Genomic DNA, 16646 nt, shown 5'->3' on the forward strand with positions numbered 1-16646 from the left:
AGATTGTTTTAGAATTTTTAATAGATAAGGACAATAGGTGTTAATTCACACAGGCAAAAAAAAAGTGAAGAGAGTATCTGAATTCAGGACTGGGGGTTTTTGCCACTTGAATATAAGAAAAAGTATGCTAAGTTTTAATTAACCTGTGGAAATATACTTAAACAAATGAAATACATTTGTAAGCCTGACATGGTTTACAAATAGTAGTATTTTTTTTCATACAGAACAGACTAACATTTCACCTCAACCAAGGAAGAGAGATTATTAGGTAGATCAAATCAATGAACATTAATGAAATACAAGGATCTCAAATGGAAATTAAATAAATGTGGATTATGAGATACAAATTTCTTTGTCTTTTTAAAGAAAAACATTCATTTCTTCAATTACATTCTTCCTTTAATGTATGACATTCTACAGCAGCAAAAGATATTGAAGAGAGAACTAAAGAAAAATCTATTTCTTGAACTGGAGAAGTAGAGTGTAATATCTTTTTGCTATGATAACTGTAAAGTCAGTTTGGTTTTGGGTTTGAGTGGGGTTGAGGATTTTTTTTCAGAATGGAAACAGTATGATATTGTCCCTTTCCCAGGTAGCTTGTTACTTGGCAAAATAACCTGACAATGTGTAAATTTGTGTGTATAAAAAGTATCAAGACAATCAATGAAAAATCATGGCTTAATTACAGAAAATAAATTTGGCATTTTTTTCCAATAGTAGATATTGCAGTTGCTTAAAACAGTTCTTCACCAAATTTTATCAAATTAGTATCTAAACTGTGAACTAACTCTGAGTGTTCCTAAAAAAAAATAATTACAGTCCATTGTGTCATCAATTAATAACAAAATATAGATCCAATGTGAACTTTTTGTGCATCTTGGGGAATGCGGGCTTCTTGTTTGTTGACAATATACTGTCTTAATCTATGATTTGTATTGATTTTTAAATTAATCTGGTCAACCTTTTGATTTAGGAATCAAAGAGAAATCAGATCAAAGGAAATTCTCAGGTGCTGCAGGTGCCTGATTGTTCTAGTATACGAATGTCATTCCATTCATATTGAAACAGTATTTTACTTCGTGGTAGAAAATATTGTACAGTTAAAAAGGGATTTTTTGTAATGAGAGACCAAACCAAGATCTTAAAACTTATCTTTATGAAATACGCTCTAGAACTGCATTCAGAAGAACTGTTATTTGATTCTTTCTCAGTATGATTGTGTAATACTGCTCTTAAAATGACTGCTGCACTACAATTATGAAGTGGCTGGATTTAATTGCCTAGAAGTTATTCCTGACCAGAGGAAAGGAGTATTTGGGGATTTTGTGAAGCACTTTAAAAAATCTGTATTGTTAGGAATGTCAGAGATAACTGCTGACCACCCAGAAGTTCAAGCGATGGTAGAAGAAGCCATAAAAAGCGCATCAGTCTCCGAAGTTACACTGTCACCTGAAGTATATGCTGAAGTTCTGGAGAGAGCTATTGCAGAGGTAAAACTACAAGTACTATATAGCAGAGCACTTTTTTTCTAAGAGCAACCTGTAACAGTTTATACGTTATCAATATTATGTTCTTAACTTTTCCATTTGAAAGATCAGTTTAGTTTATGTCACATAGTCTGAAAGCTTACATATGACTGAGGAGAGACTGAGCAAGATCATGAAAGACAAACCTATCGAGCACTGCTATACATATATATATATATATATATACACACAAATGATTTCTGTCTTGCCAAGTACCTGGTACTTGCAAAGAACCTACCTACAAATTGTTAAAGGCTGGGAAAATTGTCTGAGGGAAGTATCACTGTGTGCTTGCCCTATTCTTATACTCTTAGTCACTAATAAACAGCTCCACGCTAGATACAAGTGTTTGAAAAGGATAATATATGAAGGTTTATCCAAGAATCTTGAATAGTTTTAAATTTGTTCACTGGTTTGTAACTATTGAAACTGGAATCTAAATACTTTATAGACAACCTTAAAAAAATCACTGGCACATTAATCTCTTTTTGTTTAAAATGTTTTTATTTCTTTCACACATATAAAGTTATAAATGTCTTACTTTTTATTGACATGAAATGCCATAAGGGAAAAATCATAACATTCAGAAAATAATTTTGTACTGTGTAATCTTTTTAAACAGCTCACAGACTTTCTTAGTCTTTTTATGTTACTGAACCTAATATTTTATAACAGCTTATGAAGAAGAATAAAGGCAGGTTTCCTGGTGCTCCAGAAAAAGGAGGATGGGTAGTGGATAATTACCCTCTGTCAGTAGATCACTGGTCAGCTTTATCAGAAAAAGGACTTTTACCTGACACTGTTGTCTGTCTGAAGGATACAGAAAAAGATGGTTAGTAAATGCACAGTAATGAAACGAAATATTTTCTTTTTTTTTTCCTGTGTTGATATCTGTATATAAAGCACACTTACAAGAAAAACTAATAGTTGCATTCCATTTATAAAGTTTCAAGGGTCTAGAGAAGGAAGAATCCAGTGAATCAACAAGGGTACCCCAAATTTCTTACAATTTTTTAAAGAGAATTACACAGAATTGAAAACAGGAATACTTTACAAAAGCATTAAAGAAAATTCCTCCTATTTATAATCCTATTTACAATTTCCTCCTATTTACAATCAGCAGTAAATACCACTGGACCCTTGCAGTTTCAGACTTTGTATTCTGTGTCTGGCTGGCCACCACCTTGTGATTACACAGTTTACTCAGAACAGATTTTTTATTAAAAAAAAAAAAAAAAAGGTTATCAGAAGCATGTCATCTGGTCAGTTAATCATCCTCACAACTCAGCTAGAGTGCCTAAACTACTTGGTCACATACTTTTGTGAAATTTTGTAACACCTTAAACATCTTAACTAAAAGTCTTCTAGTGGGGCTGGAGCTTGTATACAGACTAAATACAAACTGAACTTTTCTATGAGAAAGTTCCAGATCCAGTGTTTGTCAGAAAATCATATGTTCTGTTCCTGTCATTCAAGAAGCCCTCATCTCAGGTACTTCCAGAAAGAACTTAAGGACAAATTGCATTTCCATGCCTCATCTTTGCTTCTCAGACATTTCAAGCCTATTGAAGTGCTCATGATCCGCATTTCTGGGACACAGTGTGTTGTCCTTTCTTACAGCCACAAAAAGCACCTTATTCATGTAGTTGGCATGCAGTAATGAAATGTTAATACAGTGTACTAAATAACAAACAGCAGGAGTCAAGCTCTAGCCTTTTCTGCAGGGAGAGGTCTGAGGTAGGAGAGATGCTTTCAGAAGTATATTAACTTCCTCTTCACTTCTCAGAATTTAACAAATTAATGAATTAATTGGATAAAAGAAAAGTTGTCTCATCATCCCTGAAAGGCATTATTCTAGATCAGACACATGGGAGTAGATAGGTCTTCATGGGAACCATGTTGAAAACCATGGTCAATAGCTTTTTTTTGGGAAGGGAAGAACTTGGGAGTGGCTTTCAAATGAAGACCTCTCTAGGGCTTTTGAATTATTTGCATCCTTCCTGCAATGTACACGTCTGCCATTCCCACTCGTTCTCACAACCTAGCTCTCAATTACTTGTTTTAATCTGAACAATCTATTTTATACTCTTGGTAGCCATCTCTTCCACACAGTCATCTTCTGTTTGTCTAGTCTGATAGATGGTGGATTCTTTAAAACATAAGTGTAAGCCTTTCCTAGAAGTTAGAGAGGTCCTTCATGAAACTTAAATTTGTGCTTATAACCCTGATGGTACCACTGTTTGAACTAACACTGTTATAGTCTTATATCACATAGCAAAAAAGACTGCTTTCTTAATTACAAGCCATTTGCCCCTATGTATAAGTCGATTTCAGGCTTGGAAGGAAAGCCACCATTCCCATTTTTTATGTATTTGAGATGATAATGAGTCACAATTTATTTTTCTTCAAAGTTTCTTTCATGGGTGGGAGGAAGTGAATTAACACACTTTAAATGATAAAACATATATTTTTACTCAGCTTGAAACAAGTCTCAGCTTGAAACAAGTTGTGCAAATTGGATACAAGTAATGCTATTTGTAGCCTATCATAACAAATGGAAGTGAAATATAATACTGGCATAGAGATTTTCTTAACAGACTTCTAGTTGCGTTAAAACAGGACATTGCAAGAACGTTGCTCTTTCAAACAGAATCAGCTGAGCTGCCTACAAACCTGCTCTATTAGCAAGCTAGCTTATTTCTGGTTAATACCAGTAACAGATATTCTCAGGTCAGCCACTTAGGACTTTGTTAATTTATTATCCATTATTCTAATGGCTTATAGGTCACTTGCTCAATTTGATCAAGTAAAATCCTTTATCAGATGAAACAATATTGAATTGTTTGAGTGAGAAACACATGCTGGTACCCAAGGAAGAAAGAATGGTTAGTTATAATATAGTAATTATGATTCTTCAGGATGTTCTGCATATGATAATTCTGTAACTAAAGGTGCTTCACTTCAATGTCATTTGGACTCTGAATAATGAAGTAAATTAATAGTCTTTGGCATCTCTGCTTTCATAATACTGTGAGAAAACACAAAGATGGGAAAGTGCATGCCTGGGGCACCAGGCAAAGCCACTGAAAACTCTCACAACCTTTTTGCAGAAGAATACCAAGACAGAATTATCTAAAGATGAGTTTACAAACCACATTTTAAAAAAAAAAAATCCCTTCACTCACCCTTCCTTTTTCAAAAATACATTTAATTGAAGGTATTGGTTTAAGATATAAACTGTTGACACAAAATTATCATCTGCTTCAAATCAACACCAATGTTCCTAATAGTTAAGTAACATGTTTCTCACAGTTCAAATTTAGATAGAAATGCATTTTGTGTTAGTTGATGATAGTGATCACGTGACATATGGGAGGAATAGGTATGAGTAAAGTGAGGTGAAAGAGAAGAACATCTGCTATAGGGTTTGGCTAAAAGTGCAGCTTTTTGCTTATGGATATGTTTCCTTGAATTTGCTATTTTGTTTCATTTTGTCCTTTTATTTTTTTTTCATTTGGTTGGTTGTGTTATCTCTATTTGATTCCCACTAATTTCTGTCACTTAAATAATAATGTAGCTGTGGCGTTTACATTTTCACAGCATTTTGAGTCATTACTTTGTAAGCTATTCCCTGAACTAGTTTAAACTGGCATAACTCCACTGATGGAAATGGATTTCAGCCACACAGCCATATATCATAAATCTCTTTCCCAAAGTAAGTCAGTCAGTAGAGTTCCTAGTAGGAACAGCACATTCTTCATTTCTGTCAACCAGCTGTCGTAGTATAGGTATGTACATTCTTTACATTTTTATTTGAATGTTTTTCATTTGTTTCTTCATTGTTTTCTTCATACACATACAAACAAAATAAATGCCAGAGTAATGCATGATATATGGAAATGCAAGATAAATCCCTTCAGTGCTGTCTCCCCTTATAGCCTTCATCATAACCTTCCCATATCCCAGAGTCGGTTTATTAGGTTCTTGAAATTGGAAACAAAGCTCTAAAACCTTAGAAAGCAACTGTATAATAACATTTCAGTGGTATATGTGCCTTTTCTTGGCTATAAAAAGGAGAAAAATTGTCTATAATTTTCCGAACTCAAATAATTTCAGTTTTATACAGATGCATAAAACTCATTACTGTTGTGTAATTATACTGCAGGAGTCTGTATACTACGCAGAACATACTTAGCAAATAGAGATGAAATTAATGCTAAGATTTTGAAAAGACTAACAGAAGAAGCATTACAAAAGAAAGAAGAAGAAGAAGAAGCAAGGTAAAATATTCCAAATATCTGAACACATAAAATGAACACAAGAACATTCTAACCTTACTCTGTGTTAAAGGTATCAGTGCATTTATCAACACAAATGCACTAAAACAGTATACTGAGACTAGTTTTGATAGATAGGAAATAATCCAATATGTTAGCTTTGAGGAATATCTCATTTAGATCAGTAAATATGATGACAGAAGATTCTCTTGCTAAATGCATTTTCATTAGTCTTTCACTAGTCCAGTCTTTTGATACAAGACAGTAACATTTTGTATGATAAAATATATTTTATTTTTATTTTGTACAATCCAAATCATATTTCAATTTCCAACAGTATATTTCCACATCTTTACTTTACATTTAATATATCTGCAGCTTGCTTCAGTAGTATTTATGTGTCTTAAGATGAATAATCTTTTACTTACAGAAGCGAAATGCAAGAAATACTGACATCAGAGGAAGATCAATCTCTAGAGGCTGCTGAGGAGACAGGTGAAAGTGTGTATCATTTGACTTCTGTTTTATCTAATTTTGTGTTTCAAAAAATTTAGCAATTTGGGTTTTATACAGATTTTACAGTTTTGATTTCCTTTTTACATTCAGCATCTAGAAAAATTACTTTATGTTACTATCTTTGCTTCCTTCACTGATTCAGGCACTCATTTCTATGTGTCATTCTTAATGGATGTTACAGAATACAGATATATTACATCAGCCAGCACAGTTACGGATCCAAAGGACAGGACTCTCTATCTTCTCTAGTAACCTTTCTAAGTGGATTATTAACTGTATTGAAACTTCCTACTCATCAAAAAACCTGTATCCCCTCACAAGTTAGAAAACAGTTGCAGCTTAGCATTATTATTAGATTAGCCTTATTCTTGTTACAGCCTATAAGAAAATGGCAAAACTGATTTTCTGTTCTTCCTCCAAGAAGCTCAGCCTGAAGCAATTAAAGGGGAATGGAAATTATTTCAGGAGTGGCTCTCTTAACATACATAAAGAATTACTGAATCTGGTAGCAACATGCATTATGAATTGCTGAATCCAGTAGCCCAGTGGTAGAGGTGAGGCTGCTGCAGATCCATGTCCCCAGGACCATGCAGTAATGAGTCTGAGCATGTATTCCCATTTCCCCTTTTATCTTTTTCTTACTCTGTTATTTGTGCTTACTCAATTCTTTCCTCCCCAATTCACTTTGATCCCTCCTTCTCCTTGCCTTTGGTCCTTCTCAGAAATGCCTTATAATATTGTAAGTCTCTCGCAATCCCAAACTGCTTTTCCTGGCATCACCTAATGAATCTTATACCCTATAGGCAGTAATTCTCCTCAGCCAGGGAGAGCCTCTCTGGTTGACTCATCTCAGTAGATCTCACACCCAGACAATGCCTTCATCATCCTCTTTTAATGACCCTGAGGGGAGCCAATCAAGGTTATGTTTCTTCTGATTAGGTTATTGGGGTTCCCCCACCTGTCATTGTTCCTCCTCTGCTTTGTGCTTATGGAGATTAGCCTTTAATAACGTAACCTAACAAAGTAAAAAATAATGGAATTATGTGTATTACATGAGGTTTCCCCTCTAATGACAATATTAATAAAACATTTTAAGTAAAGACTTTCTTACTTTGCTTTTTTCTGTATTGACAGAATCACGTGTTATTTCTGTTTAGTCACTCTTTATTTCCTGTAAAGATTCAACTTTTATATCAGAGTTGTGCTATGCTTTGTTTCCAGAAATGAAAATCTAATTGTCCTGGACAGGAGTGAATAATCTGTGAGGAGTGAGATTTTGGAGGCAGGCCAACTGTCACAAATAGGCTGGATTTTTATGCCTCAGACAATTCTGTCAGTTGGGTTGAGGTTTAGAATTAATTTCAGCGAGTTTCAATGTTTTGAACCTCAACAGTCAAAAAAGTGGCAGGGTTGTCCTTCCTTTTTGCCTTCTTTAATCACTGCCAACTTCCTTGAAGAATGCTGCTGTCTGATTCGGATCTGCTGTCAGGATTAAGTACCATGCATGAGTATCTGTCTCTACATTAAGAACTAGGTTGGAGACTTCAGAGTATTTTCTTTCTCTGCTATGGGATCTCAAGGTTTCTCCATCATGGCCTAAATTATCACCTGAGGCCTGGGGTGAAACTAAAAATTGAAGCGCATGAATTCCCACTTTTTTTTTTTTTTCCTCAGCAGTGGGGGCCTGGACTGCCATTATGGTCTTCCTGTCAAACATAACATACTGGTTTCTGTAGAAAAATACTATGGCCAAGCTGAAGTTCTGTATTGTCAGTATGTCTCACATACACTTTCTTTTATTATCCAGTCCAGCATTTATTTTACCTATATATAACAAGGCCTAAATTGTAATGGTAGCATGAGATAGACTGAATATGATAATATGCTTTTAATTTTTAATTAGGTAACATTTCACCTACTCTCTGAAAAAAATACTTGAGCTTTGCAGGGTTCTTTAAATTACATAGGAACTTAAAAAATTTCCGCATTGTAACTTTTTATAGTTTCTAATAAAACACGTAGCTCTTCTCCAAAGTGAAGATGAGGAACTCCTGAAGAGAGTCAGAGGAGGGCAACAAAGATTATTAGGGGACTGGAGCATCTCCCCTATGAGGAAAGGCTGAGAGAGCTGGGCTTGTTTAGCCTGAAGAAGACTGAGAGGGGATCTCAAAAATACTTACAAATAGCTTAAGGGTGGATGCCACGAGTACAGAGCCAGACTCTTCTCAGTGGTGCCCAGCAACAGGACAAGGGGCAATGGGCACAAAGTGAAGCACAAGAAGTTTCAGTTAAATGTGAGGAACAACTTGTTTACTTTGAGGGTGACAGAGCACTGGCACAGGCTGCCCAGGGGCGTTGTGGAGTCTCCTTCTCTGGAGATATTCAAAGCCCACCTGGATGATGTCCTGTGCAACCTGCTCAAGGTGAACCTACCTTAGCAGGAGGGTGGGACTAGATGGTCTCCCTAGGTCCCTTCCAACCGTTGCCATTCTGTGATTCTGTGAATGAGTTCCAAAGTATTAAATACAAAGGGTTCTACACAGACACTATTATCTCTGTCTCAAACAACAAAGTCCATCTTAGTTTTGAATATCTAACTCATTTTGCTCTGACTACATCAAAACAACAATTACTGATAGAAGTAATAATGTCATATACACACTTGTGCTCTTAACACGTGATAAGTCCTTGTTCAGAGAAAATAATGTTTTCCTACGCCTACATTTGCTTTCAATAATCAAATACTGACTCACCAAAACACTTAGCCTGACATCTGCCATCAGCACATTGACTGCAGCTTTTCTCCCATGTGACATGTCTTTTCAAAAATATAAATGAATGATATGTTCACAGTTTGGGGTATTTTTATATAGCAGCTATGGTATAAAAATGAGAACCCAGAAAAATAATCCAGAGCCCCAGTCATGCTTTTTTGATGTCTCTCATATCATATCAAATGGGAATGGCTCAAAGCTGCACCAGGGGAAGTTTAGACTGGACATTAGGAAGCATTTCTTTACTGAGAGGGTGGTCAAACCCTGGAACAGGCTTCCTAGAGAGGTGGTTGATGCCCCAGGCCTGTTACTGTTTAAGAGGCATTTGGACAATGCCTTTAATAACATGCTTTGACTTTTGCTCAGCCCTGAATTGGTCAGGCAGTTGGACTAGATGATCGTTGTAGGTCCCTTCCCACTGAAATAATCCTATTCTATTCTATATAAATAAATGTGCATTTCAATAATTGCAATTTTTGTAACCTCAGTGGGACATTGAAGTAACTGGGATTGCTTCAGTGCTGAACATACTCAAATTTATAATATCATTTGTGTTTCAAAGGAAAAAATGATTCCAGTAATGAGCAAGGTATTCACATGTGTCTTAATGAGAGTGAAAGTAAATGGTGAAAGAGACTGCGTAAATTTAATTAACGTATTTAAGTGAGTTCAGAAGCTAAGTTCAATGCTGAAAATGTCTGTTGAAGGTACACAAAACAATTTATGTGGTAACACTTGCTTATAATGTCTAGCTGAAAATTATAGCCCCACATCTTTTTTCATATACTGAGCTTAAATTATTTTCAGGAATTGCTTACTGTATTTAAGCATTTTTGCAGCAGCTTCGCATGAGTATGGATTTATTTATACTAGGAAACAACTATATGACTTCATGAGAATGTATTTCAGGCATTGTAGAAGAGTTACATAGCTTTAGGTAGATCTGTGGGTTCTTTCCAATCTTCCTGAAGTAAAGCCTGGCATATTTCTTTCCTGCCATGTTTCAGCAGTAAAATATCCCATACAATTGATCTTATCCACTGAAGTAAACAGTTGTCATGGTTTGAGACTTTATTTTCTGTACTTTGTCAGTCTTGTTTTTCTGCCAGAGATTACCTCCTTCCTATAGCAAACTCAGCTGGAGCACATGTATGCCTATACCTCAGTCACCGTAGCTCAGGGCAGTGTGTTAGTACAATCCCATCTTCACTGGTGCCGTTAATACTTGTTACAAACTCTTTAATATTGATCCTAATGCCCTCTTTCTCATCTTACAGATGGTGGAGGGTGTAATCAATACCCATCTCTTTAGCTTTTATGTTCTTGCTTTTTTATTTTTATTATCATGTTAAATTCAGTAAGATATTTTAAACAAAAAATAAATATAATAATAATTCAACCTGTACATGTTAGGTCATTTCCTCTTTAGTCTTTGAAGAGAAATGCTTTTTGGAATCAATTGTAATTATAACATTTACCAGGCAGTTGATATGTGCTCAGTCCTACAGCCTCTAAATATATTTCCTTTGTTTTTCTTGGCTGGCTTGCATCCTGATTTGGTTTTTTTCTACCTCTAACAAGAGGCTTTTCAGTGAGGGTTTGAACAAGGACAGTTTATTAATCTGCAGACAAGGGGTAGCAAATTACTTGCACCACAAACTTGAAAGCAAGCTGTAGTGATGTTAACTTCACAGTTTGTTCAGTCTTTGAGCAGAGTTGCATGATCTTCAGAGCCACTTTCTGCCCTCCTTCATAAGCCAGATATGATAATTACATTCTAAAACCTGTAATCACAGCATTTTAGGCAGTGAAATTTCAAAATTTGTAACAGAAATTTATGAACAACAATCAATTAGATCCCAAATACCTTCAGTTCTTAAATTCTTTTAGTCTCTCATTCAGAGAAATAAAGGCTAAGGGATATTGATTTAGTACACCTATGCATTCCTGTGCAGAAAAAAAGAAGAAAAGCCTATGACTAGTGCTTTCAGCCTCTCTGAAAGCTCTTGTCATTTTCTGAACATCTGTAAGAAAAAGGACATCTTCTTTACTTTGTTTAATGTCTGTCCATCTGTCTTCCTTGACCCTATCCAGCACCAGTCTTGTAAATGAAATCTTTTAAGTGTATAGACATACTGTAAAAATTTAGACATGCTTAGCTTCTGTGCCACAGCTATTTCCATTGAAGTCTCTAGGACTGTCTGTGATTAAGTTATGTATATGTGTGAGAATTTGCATGTTGACAGCCTTAACAAAGTCTCTTCCATTTTGCACATATTTTTCTGCATGTCATTTTCCTCTTTGTGTATATTATGGACTCTTGATTTATTTATTACAGAGCATCAAAACTCATTTTGCTTGACTGCATTCCTGTACATATCAAAAGGAAATAAAGAACTAGAATAAGTGAAGAATTTTCTCAATTTGACACATACTAGAGGTTGTGGGTTTTTTATCTGCTAACCATATAAGAGGAAGATGCTTGTTTACGAGATAAAGTTTCCTGATTCTGCATAAATCAGAAATTCAATGTTTCCAACCTGTTTTTCATGATGTTTATGGTTTCTTTGCCAAAACAGAGGTGTACATGAAAACAAATGCCATAATTTCAGATTTTACAATACATTCTTGTTTAATATGATTTGAGCTTTGGGTAATCATAACATGTTGAGATGTACTACTGGTGTTTTATTATTCTAACAATGGTCTAAGGACATAAACAAAACAAGGCTTGTAGGAAAAAGTAATATTCTTTATTGACCAACTGATACAGTTGGAAAAATTATACCAGCATTCAGGCGCACAAGCCCTTCTTCAAGTCAGAAGAAAATCCACCCAATAGGAGCTGTTCTGTAGAAAACCAAATGTGCTTTTTTTGCAAGGTCTTGTTTTTGAGCATACAATATAATGAATAAAAAAATATTCTTATATAAAAGCACTGAGTTAAACAAAGTATTTCTCCACTTCATTCCCAGTCATGTGGCATCTGACAGATGGTCTGCCTTTCCCCACAGATCAGGTAGCTGATCTTAAAATGTTTTGTCAGTGTGCAATACCTGAGCATTCAAGTAACTAACTACTTTTTTTGCAGGTGATCAAATCAAGTTTCAACATGTGATCCAAAAATACATTTCTATAGTGCCTCCATCACCTTTCTATGGGTTTGTTAAAGTTAGTTGCTAATTATTTTATTTGTGCCAACAGAATTTGAGGACACTGATGACCAGTTTCCACCTGAAACTGAACAAATGCCCCAGAAACAGTCCAGTGACTCTGCAGGTTATAAAGAAGAAACTAAACCTACAGGTTAGCCTTGTAGCACATACAATCTCTCTTACTTGCAGGTATCAAGAATTGCATGCCTTCCGTTACTGCAAGCTTTTACTATGGGTTGTAAATATCATTCCTTACCTTAACTTTTTTCTTTTAAAGAAGCTTATACTGGAATAGTCAGGTTCAAGTTATTTAAACACTTATATATGCAATTAAAGGCATGTTATTTTCTGTTTAAAATGATGTACCAGGTATTTGCACTTTGAGAAACAACAAAATCCCACTATTGTCTCTAGTACCTAAATACCAAATCAATAAATGTGTACAGGGATCTGTGGAAATAATAAATAAAGTGAGCATTGCTGAAATTCCAGATTGACATAACCTCTTATACTCAGAAATCCATGACCAGTCTCTACAGGATGAAGTGATAAGGGAGGGAAATCAGAGGAAAAAACTTTAGAAAGTCACTCTCATGGATTCTGACACACACCTCCACCACCCACCCACCCCCAAAAAAAAAGTAGAAAGAAAAAAGTACCAGGAAAAAGGGGGGGGGAGGGGGGCGGTAAACCCAGGAAATAATCAAATTGCAGTATTCACAAACACCTGCATGTGATTTTAACAAACACCAATTCTATAGATGATTTTAAAATTAATACTATATCCACATTAATCAGAAATTACTAGTCCATTCCCTGTGGCAAGGGATCTTGGGAAAAATGGGAATGGAAAAATTTTACCTTTGGATGTGAATGATCAAAATATGTCCTGTATTTTCCTTAGTCATCCATTGCCCTGCTAGCAGCTTGCTAGATTTCACACAGAGTCATATTTTCTTCTTTCTGGTAGAAGGTGAAATTCTGCAGCACGTGGAGCTCCATAGAACCATATGCTAATGAAAAGCTATACGAAATCCTATAGTAGCCCTCTCTCAAAAAACTCTTGTGAAGGCAACTCATCTTTAATGGAGATGGTCTGCTTTAGTTTTTAAAATATACATTTTAACTTCTATCTACTAGAATTTTTAGAATATGTTAAAGTCCAAAAGAGAAATAAATCAAACATAAAACATTTTATTTTAAATAGCAAGTTGTTAAATATACACATTTTTATGCATTAGAAAGAATCAACTTAATCTGTAAACCGAACTGTTTTTCTTCTAAACACCATAAATCAGTACATGCAATATAAGTTCACCTACTAAATACATTCCACTGTAATATGCTGAAAGTTATTTGGCAGCATATGCTTATAAGTAAGTAATGAAAACTCTGTATAAACAAACTACATGGTCTGTTTCAAAAAGACAAATGAAAATACGTTCATAATGAAATACATATCAGTTCCAAGGAATGGAAGTGTCACTGTTATCCTACATTTTGCCTTTCTGTTTATTTTGATAGTTAAACACTAATGACGAAGACATGCTGGCTTCACTTGTCTTTGTCTCAGCTTTGGCAGGGTTTGAGAGGGGAGGAAAGAAGAATTTTTTCATCTTTTTTGTTGCTGAATATGGACTGAGGGCAGAACAAGTCATATCTAATACTAGCAGAACACTGAAAAAAAAAAGGTATTAAAGCCTTTTCTTCCCCAGCAACTCACTTGGAGAACATGGGGGGCAGAAAGCCTTTGAGGATTGTTTGTCTCTATGGTTACTCTGCTCAGTAAAAGCAGAGAAGACACAGAGCAAAAGAATATGAGATTGCCATATAGGCATTCCCTTGTGAAAGCTCCAGATTTAGGACTGGGGAGGATTGTTTTCTATCACCTCTGTGAGAAGGAAAAGAAATTAAGAACAGCACTGTTAAGACAGACTGCCACTGCCTCTGAAGGAAACTTGTTTGCATTTTTTAGATCCATTTATTTTTAAACCGTTACTGTCTTTTCAAGTATTTTTCTTGACTATGTTTCTTATTTCTTTAAAAATATCTTCTCGCTGTAAATCACTTCTGCAGGTGGAATTATTATAGCTTATACCTAACAGCAAAGGTACTTACTACTAATTTAAAAGTAGTTTCAGTATTTTCAATCCCTACGACCCAGTTTGAAACAAACCAAATGCCAGGGAGGCAACATTTTTGTCATAATAATGTTCAAATACCTGAACCAAAACCAAATAATGTTTAGGTTGTCCAGTTTTTGGGTTGTCCCTTTTTCCTAGGAGTGTAATCCTCTTTTCTTTTGCTACTTTTCCCCTCTTTCCAGGGGAAAGTTTCTCTAGTTCACTTAGGTCTCTGTAATCTATTTTAAAACTCTGTAAGTACGCAATAATTGCTGCTGGATAAGTTTCGTTAGGCAAGAAAACTCTCAGATAGAGGTAAGCTGATAGAATTATGTGTCTAGAGTAGAGAATCAAAACTGGAACACATGCTGGACCATCATTTGCTAAATACAGCCTGTCAGGAGAGGTGTAACATGAATTGTGTTTGTGAGATTAAGGTTCATATGGGAAGCACTCTTTTGAGTGGATTTGTTAACATGTTCAATATTCTGTCTTGGATGACGTCAGATATTCATTTAAATCCATTATTCTGCCTGTATATTTCCAAAGTTTCACAACCTACTCAGAACTGAGAGGGTTTTAAAGGGCAGGACTATAAAAGACGATCTGTTGAAGGCTAGATCCAGACAGCCCGCATGACCACCTTCCATACGTTATTGCTTTGAATAGTGCTGTGGTTCACAAGGCAGCACATGTGATTTCTACAGTGTGAATGTGCCAGGGATAACACGTGCAAAAAGCAGTTAGTGTAACCTAGTTATTAATGTATCCTTTGCTTATTTTCTTAAAATCTGTGTTCCTAATGGAATCATCATTACATAATGCATTAGTGCTGCCCAGATTTAAGCAGGTTTTACCTGACTACATCTCTGTCTCATTTGGAATACATCACTGCAGAATGCAACATAATTAATTGTGACATTTACACAACATATTTAGTGTACATAAAAAGGAAGGTATTTTCATGTTCCTATTTAGGATCATGGCAAGAGACAGAAATGTCATTGCAGGGGGTAACTAGTGTAATAATGTATATAGAATGCATGTGTAGTCTAGTAAAATGCAAATGTTTATAAACATTTTCTAGAAAAAGAGGATCTCTAATTCAAGATTTGACTATTTGGAATCTACAAGGTGTTTCTGCTTAACGATATGCCATTTTGCACTTCCAGTTTATGTTTGGACTAATTATCATTCCAACAGAGGGAAGGTTAGCCACTCAGGTGTCAGTCTAATAGTTGTGTTATTCAAAGCTGTAAAAAGAAGAGGGGGAATGCATTAAATATTCTTTGTTATACAAGATCACAGAAGTCCTTGCCAAAAGGCTTATTTGTTAACCTTTTATTTAAAAATGGCTCATTTAAAATAAAGTTTTGCAGTTCATCTTGGGGACGGCATGTCAGGACGCTGTGAGGGTCAACTGGTCCCAAAGGAACAGGGAGCTGGGAGCAGAGTGTGGTAACGTGGCGATCAGGACAGGGCCTGGCAGCCAGACCCAGTCCCACCACCCCAGCCAGGAGCAGGGTAGCTCTCAGGGCATTGGGCACCTCCCTGGGGACAGGGGTGAGCTGAGGCTGGGCTGGGTTGACAGCCCATGGGTGGGCCCAGCTCGGCAGAGCCCATGGCCGTCCAGGGCTGTGGGGAGGTGGGGACTGGCCCTGCTCCATCATTGCTGGGGCAGGGGCTAATGGCTCTGGGGGCTGATATGGGGTCCTGGGCTGTGGGCACATGGAGGGAGCCCCAGGGGCCTGGGCAGGGAGAGCCAGGCCTGGGGGTGCCCTCAGGTCCCTGAGCCAGCCTATGAATTGCTATAGGGGGCCTGATTTATTTCAAATATCAGCTTATCATATATAAGGTAGAGGTAAATGGGGGTTGTCGTGGTTTAACCCGGCTGGCAACTAAGCATCATGCAGCCGCTCGCTCACTCCCCCTCCCTCAGTGGGATGGGGGAGAGAATTGGGAAGGAAAAAAAGGTTAGAGCCGTGGGCTGAGATAGAGACAGTTTAATATGAGAAAATAATAATAATAGTAATAATGCGAATGATAAGAGAATATACAGAATATACAAAATGAATGATGCACCACGCAATTGCTCACCACCCGCTGATCGATGCCCAGCCCGTCCCGAGCTGCGATCACTCCCCGAGCCGTGATCACTCTCCCCGCAACCGACCAACCGACTAACCAACTCCCCCCGAGCATGACGTTCTATGGTATGGAATAGCTCTTTGGTCAGTTTGGGTCAGCTGTCCTAGCTGTGCTGTACTCCCAGCTT

General features: G+C 36.4%; 1 protein-coding gene across 1 annotated transcript in view; it reads left to right on the forward strand.

Moving 5' to 3' along the window:
* Positions 1–16646, forward strand: part of AK9 (adenylate kinase 9) — a 69216-nt gene that overhangs the window by 20069 nt on the left and 32501 nt on the right. Inside the window, exons 14-18 of the mRNA XM_035900309.1 lie at positions 1357–1490; positions 2202–2358; positions 5692–5806; positions 6234–6298; positions 12298–12399. Of these exons, the coding sequence (XP_035756202.1) occupies positions 1357–1490; positions 2202–2358; positions 5692–5806; positions 6234–6298; positions 12298–12399 (573 nt within the window). The remainder of the gene's footprint in view (positions 1–1356; positions 1491–2201; positions 2359–5691; positions 5807–6233; positions 6299–12297; positions 12400–16646) is intronic.

This window comes from Egretta garzetta, unplaced genomic scaffold, assembly GCF_000687185.1.
Source record: "Egretta garzetta isolate BGI_Z169 unplaced genomic scaffold, ASM68718v1 scaffold138, whole genome shotgun sequence".
Classification (NCBI taxonomy): Eukaryota; Metazoa; Chordata; class Aves; order Pelecaniformes; family Ardeidae; genus Egretta; species Egretta garzetta.